This window comes from Anguilla anguilla, chromosome 16, assembly GCF_013347855.1.
Source record: "Anguilla anguilla isolate fAngAng1 chromosome 16, fAngAng1.pri, whole genome shotgun sequence".
In the NCBI taxonomy this organism is placed as follows: Eukaryota; Metazoa; Chordata; class Actinopteri; order Anguilliformes; family Anguillidae; genus Anguilla; species Anguilla anguilla.
In genome coordinates this window covers 16,951,236-16,968,101 of record NC_049216.1, presented here as the reverse complement: position 1 = coordinate 16,968,101, position 16,866 = coordinate 16,951,236, and the positions used below count along the sequence as shown (strand labels likewise).

The window sequence follows — 16,866 nt, the reverse complement described above, 5'->3', positions numbered from 1 at the left end:
AGGGGGGCCCCACAACTTTATTCATCAAAACATTAAACGCGTACGACTAAACCAATCCGAATCGAGTGCGTTGAGCGGGCATAAGCGCGCTTCTAAAATTACTCCAGGCACGTGACTTTCCACAGTAGGCGTACTGTAGCTACATTTTCAGTTTCAGTCGCCTCAGCTGATTCATTTGAATTTATATGAGAAATAAGGAGAAATAACTCGCAATGTAAGTTACGTTTTTGTTCGATAAAAGGACGTGAAAAAATAGGTCCCCATATAGGTTACATTCATTAGCATTTTTTTTTTGCGTTACTCTAACCGTTGAGGTATACCTATAATGAAAGGGTGACAATGGGAAAGAAAAAATGGGTTTAATCAATAGGGCTCTGGGAGGCAGTTCAGCCCTTCAAATAACCTCTTCACATTCTGTTCTTCGGTTAGGGGGCAGGGTTTCTAAGTTTAGCCAGGGAAGGTGCCCATACTGGGTGAAGGAATGGGATGTGATCTGTCATGTGGGCGGGCATTCATTCAGCTGTAGCAGTGCCAGCAAGGACCTTTCAGTCTGTCCCTGTAGCTTACAAGTAGGCCTAGTGTCTGTACAAGACAGAGGGCATATGTCCTGAAAGGCAGAACAACACAAAAACGTAATTAATGCATATTTTTATATTTGACGTGTTAATTTAAGAGTTTAACAGACTCCCAAGCTTTGCGGTACATGTTCCACTTATGCAAAATGCCGCATGCTAAAATGTTGAGAGGAATAAAGGCCAGAGTGTCCTTTTAAATAACCCTCTGTGCTTCAGATGGATGGTATTCCTTTGACCCCCCGTTCACGGTCTGGTGTCTTTCTGCTGCATGTTTACAGGGGTTTGGAGAGTCTCTCAGTAGTCTGCTGAAGGTCATGCACTGGCCCACTCGGCAGACCTACTACTGGGAGTCTGTGAAAACAACTGGTCTTTCACACACTATTTAAAGCGTTTGTGTGAACACTCTGAACCCTTTCGATAGTAAAGCATCATTCACAAACACTTTGTTCTGTTTAAAGTTCAAAAGGACAGTTTCAGGTTTCACCACTACGGGCCAAAAAGCGTTGCTTAACAATGCACTGAAGGCTACCGTTATGTAATTGTAGCCTCTAGTCGGCTGATTTTGCTAAGAGACAGAACAGTTAAACACACCTTTGTTTTGCTTCATCTGACCCTTTCCTGCACGTGGAGAGTTAATGATCTTTCACTTTTGCTTGTGACCTTCATAGTAAAGCATTTCCATTAACATTGGAAGGTCAGCTCCCGGGCAAAACCCAGTACATCAAGCCAGCATGTGGAAATTGAGGAGACTGACAATTTACTTGGGGCAAATTAGCAGTTTAGTATAATTCTGGAGGGACACATTACATGTACCCACACAGTCCCAACGGATCCTCCCACAGAGGCTGGCCCAGAACAAAAAGACTCCACAACTGTAGGACTGATTAAAATATATTCAGTGTCACTTCCTTTTGTTTTTAAACAGTGGGCAAATGCTAATTCCAAGATGTTATTTAACATCAGACAGTGTTTCAAATAATTTTTATTGTTTTGTAGTATGACTTGTGAGTGAAATCGGGACCACCAAGTCATCTTAATGATCATTTTCTAAAATTGTCACAAAGCATTCACTGAGTCAAATTAGGGAATTGGTCAATTGAGTGACTAACTGTAGCACTGATGTTAGTTCTGCTTCTATTTACTTCCAAGTGAGGCTTTTCAAATAATACCCCTTTCTGCCAATATGCATGTCACGGTGTGCAAAAATGCCCCAGAAATCCCTTGACTCGCTTAATAGAGCTGGCTGATGATTGTTCAGGATTCTGCATGCATCGTGTTGGCAAGACAGGTCCTGTCATTTTGTGTTCACCACAAACTACCCTGGAACATTGACCAGTGAAGTTCTGATGAACCCAGAGACCAGTCAGCCCGAAGCACAAGCCAATAAGAGTTTCAGTACTGTTCCAAGGTACAGCAGAGTTTTCAGTGTGACATCAGCGTAACATCAGCAACTCCTAATGATGTTTATACAATATTAAAGCTGGTTCCACTGCCTGACACATTTTTTATTTACCTTTCAAATTCTGAAATATTTTAGTCAATATAGAAATATTTAGTCATTAATACTATATATTTAGAGACATACAGTATTAATGTCATGCTCAAAGACAGTGCCTCTTCTTTGCACCAGTTCCAAGATTCAAAATTAATATTGATGGAAGCCCAATGCATTTTGTCTGTTTTTCTTGTCATTCTACTTGTTGTATTTGTTGTCCTGTGATTTCAGTATAAGGTCATTTGTATTGGGACAATAGTGGCAGCCCCTCCTTCCAGTATTCATCAGTTTCTGTCATATCTAATGGAAACATAACTGTAATTTGAGCACAGAACAAAACACGTAATATTTTCTGGAAATACCTTCAAATATTTGGAATGTATCCTTATGGCATGCCGTAGAACCCTGATTTTTATCTACGGTATCCACAAAGAAATAGCAAAAGTAAAAATGTGTGGGGTTTTAAGCAAGCACTAGTGTAAAATAATCCAATGAAATATGTGAAATTTTGAAGAAGTTTAGATTATTGTGTAATTAGTATTTACTATCACCTTTATTGCGCCATTAGTAATCTAAATATGAAGTACATTTTAAACGTCTTAATGCGTAAATAATATTTCACATTTGACATATTAATGTATAAAACCGCAAATAAATCAGGATTTTCGCTTTTTATTCAAATATATTTAATGCAGCATGCGAATGGCTCCATCGTCTGGGTGAACAAGGTAAATGCTGTCATAATTTCAGATGCGTAATTTGCTATCTGAAGTAACTGGCAGTTGCCAGCTCAGCTTTTAATGAAACAGATGTTTAAGCTCAAATGTATTTTTTATTTTTTTTGTCTCCGTACAATGCGTAGCTACAGTGAACATGTTTCATGCGTGCACATATATCTTTAATATTGTTGCAGCAGTATACTGTATTATTATCATTCGACTATACGTAGCCTATCCACTGAAGCGTGTATATTTGATTGAGATGGGCTATTCGGGTTACTATTGTCGATCTGTATAGCCTGACAACTTAATATGCAAACATAATAAGCGGCCTACCGTGGAAAAATCCGTATGCAATGATTCAGCGATTAATCATTATATTTAGCGTTTTTAGTCTAATTTGCGTCCTACGTTTCCGATGCAGGAACCATAGATCTAAGTAGGCCTAATCGAGTTCTGCCAAATTGAGCTTCTGGGTCATCCTTGGCGTTTCTTTCATAACTGTCAGGATGTTGACGTTGCATAAACTGTTAATATCGTCGGGGACAAGCCGGAAGTTACGTGAATATATTGCGTATCTTTCCCGGCCGGCAATTGGCCAAGGTACTTCAAGTTCCGCCCAATAATAAACTAGATGCGCTGCAGTGACAGTCCCTGAACTGTATACGTTTTTATACAAGTAGGCTACATTTGGCTGCTGTGGTTGGGGCAGTTGGTTTAGTGCTAATGTTAGTTATTACTTTCTTGAAAGTTCATCCCCGGCTTCAGAGTCGCCACCAGGTCTACGCCAAACTGTATTCGTAGGCGAAATCACAGTCGCCGTCAGGTCTACGAGATTAACCATAGTAACGACCGATTAGTAAACGTTCTCGTCTGCACAATAAAAGGGCAAGAATCTTGGTTGTCAAAGTTAATCGCTTTTGAAAATCCTGACAAGCATCATGCAGAACTACTTCAAAGAATTAAGGCTAAGGCAATTTGTGGAAGAACACTCAACAGGAATTGTTGTTGCTATAGCCGCAGGTAAGTTATCGAATGTTCATTGCAGACACTGTAGGCTGTTTCTACGCAAGACATTTAAGGGCTAGCTCAGTGTTATGTTAGCGTCCACCAAATGTTCTACGAAATAGTCTGAAGAATGCGCTCTTTACGTTTAAGATTCATTCGCGTTCCATGCATACTTTCGATGGGAGTGTATCATAATTATACGATTTGCATTAAGCAATTGACTTATAGACCTATAGGGTGAGTATCGTTAAAATGGGACACTTTCTGAATTTGCATTCTGGAACAATTTACTGAATCATCTCAATGCTTTAGCTCCCAACTTGATACAGGAGAGTTCAAGATTTTACGATTCCTAGAATTTAACCGACGTACTGAGTGATATTGTGTCAGGCTGGGTGCGGGAATGGACCCAAACGCAGAGTAAAAACCAAAAGACTTTAACAATACTGAACAGGGAACACAGGGAGCAGCACGCCTCGCAGGGCGACTATGAAAAACACAAAGAAAACCTCACAAAACACGGGAAAACAAAAATACAAAATTTCCGAAAAACGTAGGCAACAGGCAACGGGCGACAAACAGGCAGGCAGGCAGGTAGCAAAAACAGGTAACAAACCAGGTAGCAGGCAGAAACAGAAACAAACAGGTGGCAGGAATAAAAGGATCCAGCGCCTGAGTGAGGGAAGAGGGAGACTTAAGTAGACAGACGCAGACGAGACACAGGAGGGCACGATGAACAATCAAGCCACAGAGAGGGAGGGGAAACACGAGACAAAACGCAACTAATAATTAGATAATTGAAGACGATAAAACAATTAACTCACATCACTCAAAGCAGAGGTGCCGCCATCTGGCGACCCAACCAGGAAAGACAAGGGGGGGGGGGGGGGGGGGGGGGGGAGACAGAACCCTGACAGTTTGTTAAATATTAATTAGTGGACCATATGAGGACAGCATCATTTGATTTTGAGGGTTTGGTTGGCACGACAATATAAATTATATCTCTTGAAAAAGAGATTTCTAGAGACTAACCTGGTTAAATAAAGGTTAAATAAATTAATTTATTAATTAATGGCATGCTACATAAATGCAACCTCCTGTGTTTACATTTAAAGTACTAATTTGATTGTTTTATTGTTGGCAGCTTACGTAAATTTCACAGAAGAAAAAGAACAGCTTTTTTTTCAGACAGAACCATCCCCTTGAGTTCCCTCTAGCTAGTGTGCATAAATTAACGTCTGCAGTTAGAAACAAAAATAATTACACTTCTGGATATACTAAAGTTCACTTCTGACTTGCTAATTGCTTACCAGTGGGATCAGTGAATTGCGACAGAACCAGAGCCCACCCCACCAATGTATCGATAGTCCCTTCCAGACATCAGCAGTGTTGATGACACGTTGTGGTTGCAGGAGTGGGTCTGGTAGCCTTGCGGCGATGGTTTGGTGGTGCTATCTGCCGCAGCAGGACCAGACTGGACAGGAAGACGGTCATGATAACCGGAGCCAACACCGGGATCGGCAAAGAGACCGCTCTGGACATGGCCGGCAGAGGTGAGTGCGCGACTTGTGGCACGCACAGGCCTGGCGCGTGACTAGACTTAAAGATAGGGAAGGGGTCGATAAATAATCGTGGTCCATACCCTCCATTTCACAGGCTTGTACCAACAACGGAAAGCTCATGCTTTATACTTTCATGTGATTTAACTTGCATGAAGCTTTATCTCAGGTAGCTGTCAAAGCGTAGGTAATTTTTCTGTGTTTTATCATGTGTGTACACACAGATGGAGATAGACAGTATTAATGTCTTGCTCATAAACACCAGGTGCACAGCAGCGTTTGCCTCCCTAACTGCCACATGCCACACTGCCACACAGTGAAATCTAATCCTTGCCTTAGCATTGTTCCCCCATTCTGAGACTGTTAGCAGTTTATTAAGACCAAGGACACGAGCTGTACTGCAGCTCACCAAGATAACATGGCAGAAGTTTGTCTTTAATGGCCTCCGATTCTTAAAATAAGAAATAAATAAATAAATAAATAAATGGACACCCCAGAACAAAAAATCAACCACAAATAGCAAAAGAGCAGTGATCTCTCGCCAACTTCAAGCCCAAACTCACACATGCCTCATGCTATCTTGCTGAAGTTCCTCGGATAAACGCCCCTATGAATCATGTAGATAGCTGCAGGCTGTGAGCTTGCCTGACAGCTGTGCGTGCACACACAGGTGCCAGGGTTATCCTGGCCTGCAGGGACAAGGCCAGGGCCAGTCAGGCCGCAGATGAGATCCGGCAGAGCAGTGGCAATGGCAACGTGGTGGTCAAAATCGTGGACCTGGCCTCCCTGCAGTCGGTCAGGGACCTAGCCAAAGATATCCAGGAGACGGAGGAGAGGCTGGACATCCTGATCAATAACGCAGGTACATCCGGGCTCCACTGGGTGGCAGTCTTGGGTTTTGGAGACAGGTTTTGCTGGGTGAGGATTGAAGTAATCTTCTATTGCAGTGGTTCCCCAACTCCGTCCAGGGAGACCACTGTATATGCTGATTTTTGTTGCAACCACAGTTGCAATGTCAAAATAGCAATAAATTCCATGAATAATTAAAGTCCCATGTTCACATTGTGCTTATATTGCAAACAATTGCATAGGAAGGCAACCAATTTTTTAACTGATGAAATTAAAGTCTCAGAGGAATCAGTAGGCTCTTAATCAGGCTGTTTAATATATGTGTTTAAGTTGTTCATGTTTTCCTTAAACTTATTACTGTAGCACAATGCAGGTTTTGCCCACTGTCATTTGCTTTGTCATTTGCTTAATAATCTACCCGATGTTTAGTTTTATTGGCCATGTGTCCACACATTCACCAATTAGGAGCCTATTGATTCACATCAGTCTCTAATTTGATCAGTTAAAAAAATTTGTTACCTCTTTTTATGCGGTTGTTTGCAATACAACACAATAGGCACAGTGTGAACATGGGGTTTTTATTCTTCATGGCTTGTATTGCTACTTCTGATGTAATGCTGCATAAGAAGGTAAATACTCCATCTAAACATGAAAAACACATAATTAAGAAAAATTAACAGCTTGTTAAAATTATTGGATTTGTAACTGTGGTTGGAACAAAACCAGCATACGCAGTGGTCCACCATGACCATGCCTGGGAACCACCGCTCTATTGTAATATTCCTGAAATCGGCTGCACCGCACGTTCGATTAAGGAATAACCGATCGCGATTTCAAAAACCCCCGTTACAGAATCCTTAGCGTCTCACTCAGTTGCGTTTCATTGAAGGCCTGATGGGTGTAAGCGGAGGGGCAGTCTCCTCTCCTGCCAGTTCACACGATGCCCTGAATGCTGCCAGGTATCATGATGTGCCCCAAGTGGCAGACGGAAGACGGCTTTGAGATGCAGTTTGGCGTCAACCACCTGGGCCACTTCCTGTTGACCAACTGCCTTCTGGACCTGCTGAAGAAGTCTGCCCCGAGTCGCGTCGTCAACGTCTCCAGCTTGGCTCATGAGAAAGGTGCCCCTCTTGTCCGAAGCGTTCTCCGGAGGACTAAACCCTCGTTTTAATTTGCTGGAGACTGGGGGAATGGGGTGGGGAATTGGTTCCTTCCACTTTTGGGCTAAAGGCAAGTGAGTAATGATATCACAAACAAGTTTGACTCTTATTAAAGAGTCAAACTTGTTTGGCAAAGTTTATAATGCCTCATTTAAGTTCATGATTGACATCGAATGGCATAGAATCTTTTGTATTTGGTGCTTTCGGTTTTCTGTGATAAAATCCTTTCGTTACTATTTATTTGTCCGTATAACTATTATTTTTGCATATTTGGTTCGTATTACCGAATGATTAATTCAGTTTTATTCCAGTGTGGTTTTTCCATCAGGCAAGATTCACTTTGACGACATAAACCTGGATAAAGACTACCACCCCGTCCGAAGCTATCGGCAGAGCAAGCTGGCCAACGTGCTGTTCACTCGGGAGCTGGCCAATCGGCTGCAAGGTGAGTGCGAGCGCCGCCGTTATGCATTGCAAAATGGGCGGAGCTAGTCGGCTAAACAGTCAGCCATTCGCTCAATCGAATCAACTGAACCAACCGAAATACATTTCTGCTCGCCACAGCAGCGAGTCAACCAATGGGGCGGCTCCGTTTTTCCTGTTTGTCTGGTGAGTTGTAACTCTCCGCGCGCGGCTTGTTGGCAGGAACGGGGGTGACGGTGTACAGCCTGCACCCCGGGGTGATTCGCACCGAGCTGGGCCGCCACCTGTGGCCCACGCTGCCCCTGTGGAAGAGGCTTGTCGCCTGGCCGCTGATGCAGATGATCAAGTCTCCCTGGCAGGGGGCCCAGACCACCATCTACTGCGCCGTGGACGAGAGCCTGGAGGGAATCAGCGGCCTGTACTACAGGTGAGCCCCGCGTCTCCATGACCCCCGCGTCCTTCATGTAGGCCAGGTTTCCTGTTTGTGTCTGTGCTCAAGCATGCACTTGAAGCAGAACCCTTTTGATTTTTTGCAAGAAAGATATACCGGATTAACATGGTTACATACGATCCAGACAATCATTTAAAATGGTAAATGTTAACAAAATATACAGTAAAAGCATACTACAAATTGAATTTTTTGCTGACTATGCTGTCTGTACTGTATAATGTATTACATGTCTATTGATTGTAGCTGACAAACTTGGATTTCCCTGTTTCAATCTGATAAACGGGGGTTCCAGCAAATCATATTTTGTTTGGCATGAGAATGTAATAAACTAAGGACGGGGCTGTTGATGCTGTGAAGGCCGATCATTTTGCCTGCGTTCGAGGGCGCGCCCGTCACTGTAACGGTGCGGGCCTTTCCGACCTGTAGATCCGTCTGGGAAGCTCTCCGTGCCTCCTCCGGGCCGAATGGGGGTTCGCGGTCATAGCTGTTACTGTCGAGGGTGACTGACTGTGATCTCTCTCGTTCCCGGGCCCTAGCGACTGCGCCCCCAAAGAGGCAGCCCCCCAGGGCCGCGACGATGCCACCGCCACAAGGCTCTGGGACCTCAGCGCCTCCATGGTGGGTCTCGAGTGAAGCGGCGCGGGTGATTGGCCACAGGCGCACGGGGGGTGGACGGTCCTGTTCGCTGCCACTGCTCCCTCTCACAAGGATCTTCTTCAGGGACGGAGTCATCCCAGCCGCTTGTTTTATCCGCACTTTGCTTCCTCTCCTTGTACGGAAGGCCGAAAGGGTCAAAAATACGTGAATATACTGACATGCGGAATCGCACGTTGTCAACGCGTTGTTTGCGAGTTCTCGGTGCGTTGACAGCGCGTGATTCCAGACATCTGTTTCACATATTTTTGATCTGCTTGGCCTTCCACTCTAGGAAGGATGCAAGAAAAGGAAGCGAAGACTGATAAAAATAAAAGTAAATGAAATGAGGCCCCTCAACCAAACCCCCTCAGTGCCAATCTATGCCTTATTGTTACAACATTAGTGCAGTGAGTGGAATCCATCAGCAGGGGGCCTCCCTCTGAGGATGCTCACCTACCTCCTCAGGCTTTTGAATCCTCTTTCCTCTCTCTCTGCACCCTTTGCACAACCTCTAATCAACCTATAACGAAAGCACACTGCAAAACAAGAGGGCTTCACAAGGACATTTATTCAAAATATACAGTCGTTGCACTACATACAAAAATACTATACATGGAATGGTGGAAACAAGCCTTAACACTCCACGGTTCTCTCAAAGTTGAATCGTATGGAAAAAGCGTATTGTTGTTTTCTATGTTTTTAAAAAAAACTTTTTTTATCTTTCATTGACTCACTCCCAAAGATCCTTTGTAGTTGGCAAAGTTGTGAGATTTTGTTTCTCTTGATCAGTGAACATAATGTTTCATGGTAAGTCCAGGCAGTTCAGCGTATCTGGCCTATGTTCATGTAACAGTCTAGACTGCAACCTGTACTCAAGTCTGATTTTTAACATTTTGACGTCAGTTTATCTTTAACTGATTTTTACGTATGCCTGATTGTTCTGGTGAAGGAACTCAGCCTTAAGTAGGTTATATAATTCTCTTTCAGCTGGTTTTAAGGAAATGTACCCCCGCAGTGTGTGTGACAAAGCCATCAATACGTCTACAGGGACCATACGGCCTGCAGTAGTATTAGGCATCGCAGCTATGTGGGGTAGGAAGTATTTGGAATTTACTTCCTTTTTTGAGAAGAGTAAAAATGCTTTTACATGTTTCTAGCTGTTGCTATATCACTATGCTATATCTAGCTGTTGGTTCAGACACTTAACCAAGGTTGGAAAATATTAGAAAATATTACAGAAATTTGAAGTGCTGTGTAAAATGGGTGAATTTTTTCTCTGGAAAAATTTTTAAGAGAAAATAAAGATTGGTGTTGGTAGACTCTCCAAAGGAATTACTTGTCTCCTTTCCTTTCCTCCTCACATGATAAAATATACCATGTACTTCCTATAACAGGATTGTGTATGTTCTTTAAGTATATCAATAACACATCTGCAAACTGCCTGATTAGCTTTGCTTGTAGGCTACAGAGTGGGTGGACGTACAGCCGCGATTGGGTGTTCCTAATTGCTGGCGTTTCACTTATGTGTCGCTGTTCATAGTCGGTCAGACTGTTTTCGGGACCTACTGGAGCCATTCAACGAGTACCACGAAAACAAGGAAAGCAGAATTGCATTTACAGTGCAGGCTAAAATAACCGAGTGACAGCCAATGATGGGCACAACCCTGGGGCTCAGACTTTTCGGAGAAGAATACAAGAGTACGGTCTTTTCAGGTAGCTGCTCAGGTTTGATACTGTTGCGTTACAAAGAGCTAGCAAAGACTGACTGACATGTAGGTACACGACTAATGTGATAAACCACGTCAGAATATATGGCACTTAAGTATGATCAGAGCTACAGAATGGCAACACACATCTGTAACGTAAAGCAAAAGTGCTTTTGGTTGCATATTTATTGAGATTAACTAAAAATCTGTGTATCTTTGATCGACACCCTTGCTCTCATTCGTAGATGCTGAAGGCACTATATACAAATTGGCTACTAACATTCTGTCCCTGTTTCATATAACACTGTGACTGCTGAAGAGTGAGTCTCACTGTCCATTTCCAGTGGGTTACATAGAATTTCCCTTATAGCTGAATGGGTAACTGGGAGGGGGCTCGTTGATTACGGAGAACCCCCTTGGCTGAGAACGGCTTGAAAATAAATGCTGGTTAGTTGATTTTCTGTTCGTTGTTGAGGGACAAAACGGTGAGTACTTTATCTATAAATGGTAAGTTTGCTAAATATAGCCACTCGACTCTTGCTGGAGACATGGCAACCTTGATTTCTGCACAAGGCTGTAATGAATTAAATGAGGAAATCCATCCTTCCTCTTATCTATGCTGGCTTGTCCAGTTCAGGGTCATGGGCAGGCTGGAGCCTATCCCAGCGTGCGTTTTGCGCGAGGCAGGAACAGCCCTCTGGACAGGGCGCCAGTCCACCGCAGGGTGAACATGCATGCACACATTCACACTCACACCTACAGCCTGCTTAGCATCTCCAGTTTAGCCCCTCACCTGCACGTCTTTGGATTGGAGGAGGAAACGAGAGTCCTCAGAGGAAACCTACGGGAACGCGGGGGGGGGGGATCCGGGCCGACCGGGACTCGAACCCGGAACCTCTTTCGTGTGAGGCGACAAGAAAATCCGTCCGTGTTTCATCACCCGCCGCCAATGTTTGAGCATGGAAACAATGTCTGAAATGACTGTTATATTTTACGTCACGTTAGCGCTTGATTGGCGAATAAAACCACGCGGAAATGCTGTGTTTCGGCGGTGACAGTTTTTCTACAGCAAAGAAATGAAATGTGATTATACGGCTCCCTTGAACTCTCGCTGTGTAATTTTAGTCGATAATAGAAAGACTATGACGAACAATTAGGCCCTATTATGTTTCACCTGTGCATTTGTAACGGTGCACCCAGGGTACCGTTGGCTTTGAAGCTCGTTGATTGTTCATACTTCGCTGCTCCTCCTACCGAAGCTCTGCAGTCAGGTCCATAAATAAGCACGGCATTCAGCGGTCTGAAGTATCTCCCCCACGTAATTCAGCTAAAAGGTTTGAAAAGCGTTTTTCTCTTCTCTTAAAGAAAGTGATAAGGCTATCCCCGTTGCTTGAACGGCAGTGAAAATGCCTCGATTTTTTTTGCCCTGCAATAAAAATGGTGTGTCATCTGCTTCTAGTTCAACCCAGGGGTCTTAATGCAGTTTGTGAGTTGAGAGTGACTGGCTGTATACAAGCAGTTAGTGTAGATTTGTTTAGTCCTTGCTTGCCCGGTTTTCATTACGTGTGTCCCAATATTTGCTTGTATGGCCTGATGCACGCGCGTTTAGGCGGTTTCTCTCAGGCCTGTTATACTGTTCCATCTCTTCGGCGGTGAGGCATTTTCCTGGTACCGATGAGGCCAAGGGGCAGGCAAAGGTAGCAGCAGCTCCTGTGTGTGCGTGCGCGTGTGTATGTGCGTCTGGCAGTGTGTGATTGACAGCACATCCATGGCACACTGGTTTCAGTGGGAAGCCACTGGGGTTTCTTACAGAAAGAGGTATACAGGAGCAAATCCTGCCCTTCCCCCTTTGCTATTTCTCTTAGCAGAACTGGGCATGATATGCTGGCAAACGTGAATCGGCACGTCTGCAGAGGGGTACAGGGAACTCTGGGAATCCTCAATGTGATGTTATCACTGCAGCTGTGCCGCTCGTACTCAGTTTTGGACTCGTGGCTTTTCTGTGTTCAATCCATTACACCTCTGAATCTCTCAACGCTGGAAACAGAAGCCAGTTTTCACTCGATGAAGACAGCAGGGCTGAAATCTGCTACATAGGCTCAAAGTTTTGGTCCTTTGTTTACTAATTGATCAGCTCCTCGAAGTTGGAGAGTTGCCTCATTTGCTCGACTTGCATAGAGTGCCTCCTGATCAGCTTCTTGGTGGGCCTGGGGCAGGGGCAGCCCTTCGGCGAGCTGGGGGCTACGGGGGCCAGGGAGCGGAGGCCGCTGGCCAGAGGGGACGAGGGCTTGCTGCTGGCCCCGATGTCCGGGATGGGGGGGTTGGGGTTGATGTTGAGTGGGGGCAGGTGGCCGGGGCGGGTGTGGGAGATGTGGTCGAGCAGCAGGGTCCCGGAGCCCCGCCTCTCCAGCAGCCCCGGGGCCCGCCGGCGCGCCACGCTGGGGGACGTACTGGCGGAGCTGTCCAGAGACTCCCGCGAGCCGGTGAGCAGGGCCAGCGGGGACGCGTTGTGCTTCCTCCTCTCGGGGGCGGCCTTGGGCGAGTCCTGGGCGCCCGAGTCGGAGTACAGCTGGGAGTCGGAGTCGTACTGCTCGTTGCCCAGGCGACGCCGGTACACCGCGTCCCGGAGGACCCCGCCGCCGTTGTCCGAGTCGGCGCCGGCCGCGCCCCGCCTGGCCAGGGCCTGGAGCTGGAGGAGGGACTTCTCATAGGACGTGCGGCGGGACGCGGGGGCGGACGACGTGGCGGAGGACGGGTCGCCTGCGGAGGGGCAGCCGGGGTCCCGGCCCTCCACGCTGTTGTGGCGCGAGAGCGGCGCCCGGCGGCCCAGGCACAGCCCGTTCACGCCGGCCACCACGTCCTCGTCCGAGTTGGCCCTCCGGCTCTCCTCGTGCGCGGAGGACGCCAGGACGGAGGGGGCGATCAGGCCCCAGGGCTCCGACTGCAGCCGCTTCAGCTGCGGCAGCCGCGCCCGCTTGGGGTTGGCGGGCCTCCTGGTGGGGGAGCCCGGGGGGTTCGGCGCCTTGACCACCGGCGCCATCACCCGTTTGGCCTGGAAACCGAAGACCGTCTCGTGCTGGCCGTCGTCGGGGGCGGGCGAGGTCTTGAGGTTGATGTCAGAGGGGGAGGTGCACGGAGCCGGGGAGCACCTGTCCTCCAGCTCGGGGGAGGGGGGCACGTTCAGGTACTGCTTGGTGGTCTTGGCCCCGGAGGCGGACTTGTCGGTGGTGATGATGATGACGTCCTTCCCCTTGGCTTTGCAGGCGTCCAGGAGGAGCTTGAGCGTCTCCTTGTCATCGGCGTTGATGGCGTAGACCAGGGCCGAGGCCCCGCCCCGGTCCTCCAGGCTGGGGTCGGCGCCGTTGGTCAGCAGGAGGGACACCACCTCGTGCCCCGCCCTGTGGCTGCAGGCGTGCATCAGGGCCGTCCGCCCCGTCCTGTCCTGGATGTTGGGGTCGGCCTTGTTCTCCAGGAGGTAGCGGACCAGCTTGGCCTTGCTGGCGCTCTGCTGGTCGGCGTGTCTGGACATGCAGGCCAGCATGAGGGCCGTCTCCCCGCGCTCGTTGCTTTCGTTGATGTAGGCCCCGCCCTCCAGTAGCAGCCTGGTCAGCCGCAGGCGCCGCAGCCACGCGGCCTTCAGCAGCGAGTTCCCGTCTGTCCGCAGCTCCAGCATGTCCTCCATCTTCCGGTATGTTCTTCAGCCTCGGGATGTGGGCACAGCCTGCGCCCATTGAAACGCACATTAAAAAGACATTCCAGAGACATTCTGAATACAAATTTTTGTGGCCTTAGAAGTTGGGGTTAAGGCCTGATTCTGTTTATTAGATTTTCAGTATTCCTTATGTTATTGCTGTACACACACTGATTTATCTACAGCTTTCTGTTCAATATTATTTCGTTATTTAATAACATCAGCGTTGCGCGAGATATCTTGTTTTCGTCGGTTTACACCAGATGGCGCTATTTGGCTAGAACGGGGGTGGAAAATCATATCTGCAGAAGTTCAGTTGTAGGCTGTTTTTATCCGCTCTTTAGCACATACAAGACAAATGTGGAAGAAACTTAACGTCATGTAATAGGAGGGGGAGCAAACTTTAGGGACCATTCATCTATACAGATGAGAAGACAAAACGCGCTTTCTACATAGCTATATTAACTGCCTGCTTAATTACAAGGGGATTAACGGGAATTATCCTGGTGTTGTTTTTGAACTCACTTAATTAGTTTTAGAAGGGAAACATAGACGCGTGTATCTTGTTTGTTACACAGGCAATCTACATTTCGAGCGCCACGTCGCCATTATTGGTTTTAATCCTTGAATAACGCGTGTCAGTAATGGAGCTTTTATGGAGGCTCATTGCTAACCTGCAGCCAACTCCTGATAGCATTATTGTTTTTACAGGAATGGTAAAATGTGTGTCCTCTATAATTTTGGCCTATAGACGTTTTCCGAGTGTTATGGACAACTTAAATTGTTACTATGTTTCTTTTCCTCGCATGAGCAATTACGATATACGTACGGTCCCACAAATATGATCATTCTGGGTCTTATATATGTTAGCCTACTATTTCATGAAAATCTGAGGGTAACTTTTTAGACAACGTGGTAACGATTGTCAAGTATCCTCGCGATACTGCAGAATGAGAGGGGGAAAAATCAACCTAAAAAAAATAAAATAAATCAATTCATAAGATGATGCGAATTAATGCATCCTAATTTTAAACTTTCTGAATAGCAGTTTCTCGTCCTTAAAACGCTACTCCAGCTGTCAACAGTTATCGAAGTAAGTCAGAAGTAGACAGCGCCAGCAACAATTGTGGATTCATTGCAGTGTTCTCAGAAGTCTTTTTAATTTAACGCCTGCATAGTTCGACTCAAGTCAAGTCAGAGCCCCTGGAATACACTGAGGGAATGTACCTATTTATAGGTCTGAAGACTGGTTTCAAGGCAACGGTTTGAAAATAAGTCGCTGTCCATGGTTCCGAATTGGGAGCCGTCACCGGAGTCGAGCCTAAGGTTTCGACAGCCTTAAACAAATATGTTGTTGTGATCCAACATAAATCAGCAAATAATATCTTTTTAAAAAAAAAACTTCAATTGTGTGGGCCAGGTATGATCGTGCCCCTAAACGACTGCATATAGTGTTCATGCCAGCGGATCATTCTAGCCGTCGCTGTTTCTATACGTGAGAATTGTGTGAATGTAGCAATCTAAGACAAATTTCTTTTAGTCTTTTCAGTTGTCTTTGTACATGATTCTGAAAATCTACTCAACCTTCGCAATTTTAATGTGTGAAATTACGTTTTTTAGTGTTATGTACAAACCGCGCGCTGTTGGCGTTACTAATGTGCCTACTTGATTGCATGGGAACTTTGAAAAAGCCACGTTGAAATCACCCTTAAACAGGACTAGTTATCCTTTCATGTTGCATTTCCAATAAACATACACATATACCATTAACTGAAACGGTCATGCAGTTTAAAGCTGTCTATTTAATCTGTTTAACACGCGCACAGATCAGTCAAAACGTCAATCCTTCAACTTTATACTCCAGAAAATAGGAATGATACAATGTAGAACTACTATTTTAGAGAGGCACCAATGCAGTCTTACCTCAAAAGAGGACAACTTTGCCATTTGGAAATGAAATTTGCGGTTGTCAAGGACCGATGAGAATCTTTGAAAATTAAGCGAAACCATTTTCAGATGACGCCCTCTAATTCATCGGCATGTGTCGTTTTCCCAGAGTTTCCTTTCCAGTACAGACAGAAATGTTCTATTTTCGGGAAAAAAATCTGGCGTACTGGGACTTCAGCGCTCAGAACCACAGCTCATCACAGATAGATTCCCTTTTGTTATGGCAACGCAATTGATCAGTCCAATGGCTACATCCCTCTAAGTGCGCACTGAGAGAAAAAAAACGAGCCCAAGATGCTTGGTTTATAAATAACTTATTTTCTGCTCGGTGAATGAAACGTGCAACTCAATGACGTCAGAATCTACGAAAATAAAGCCATACGTCCCCTTGTTTCAGTTGGGGAAACAGACGAAAATAGTTTTCAGTTGTTATGAGCTGATGCGTCTATATTTGAAACATAGCCTACAAAATGGAAAAACAAAAATGTTTATTTGTCATTAAAACTGAAACATATTAGGCCTACCTTATTGAAGCGGTTTTATTGTTTTCACAACAGAATGAGCGATAACAATTTTTCATTCCCACATATGTATCTGTCGTGTAATTATGCAGCCTACTTGACTCGGCGCACCATTTGTCTAATGAA

General features: G+C 45.6%; 2 protein-coding genes across 2 annotated transcripts; one reads left to right on the top strand and one right to left on the bottom strand.

Annotated features, from left to right (window-relative positions):
• The first annotated feature begins 3,395 nt into the window (after window positions 1-3,395).
• On the top strand, window positions 3,396-10,207 carry si:ch211-107o10.3 (uncharacterized protein LOC407663 homolog). Its single transcript, XM_035396007.1, has 7 exons — window positions 3,396-3,812; window positions 5,210-5,350; window positions 6,027-6,218; window positions 7,165-7,326; window positions 7,694-7,810; window positions 8,011-8,215; window positions 8,776-10,207. Exons 1-7 carry the CDS (start codon window positions 3,731-3,733, stop codon window positions 8,870-8,872), a joined length of 996 nt encoding a protein of 331 aa, XP_035251898.1. The 5' UTR covers window positions 3,396-3,730; the 3' UTR covers window positions 8,873-10,207.
• On the bottom strand, window positions 9,808-16,507 carry ankrd34c (ankyrin repeat domain 34C). Its single transcript, XM_035396006.1, has 2 exons — window positions 16,196-16,507; window positions 9,808-14,302 (listed from the first exon to the last, which is right to left on the bottom strand). Exon 2 carries the CDS (start codon window positions 14,261-14,263, stop codon window positions 12,704-12,706), a length of 1,560 nt encoding a protein of 519 aa, XP_035251897.1. The 5' UTR covers window positions 14,264-14,302; window positions 16,196-16,507; the 3' UTR covers window positions 9,808-12,703.
• Window positions 16,508-16,866: the final 359 nt, after the last annotated feature.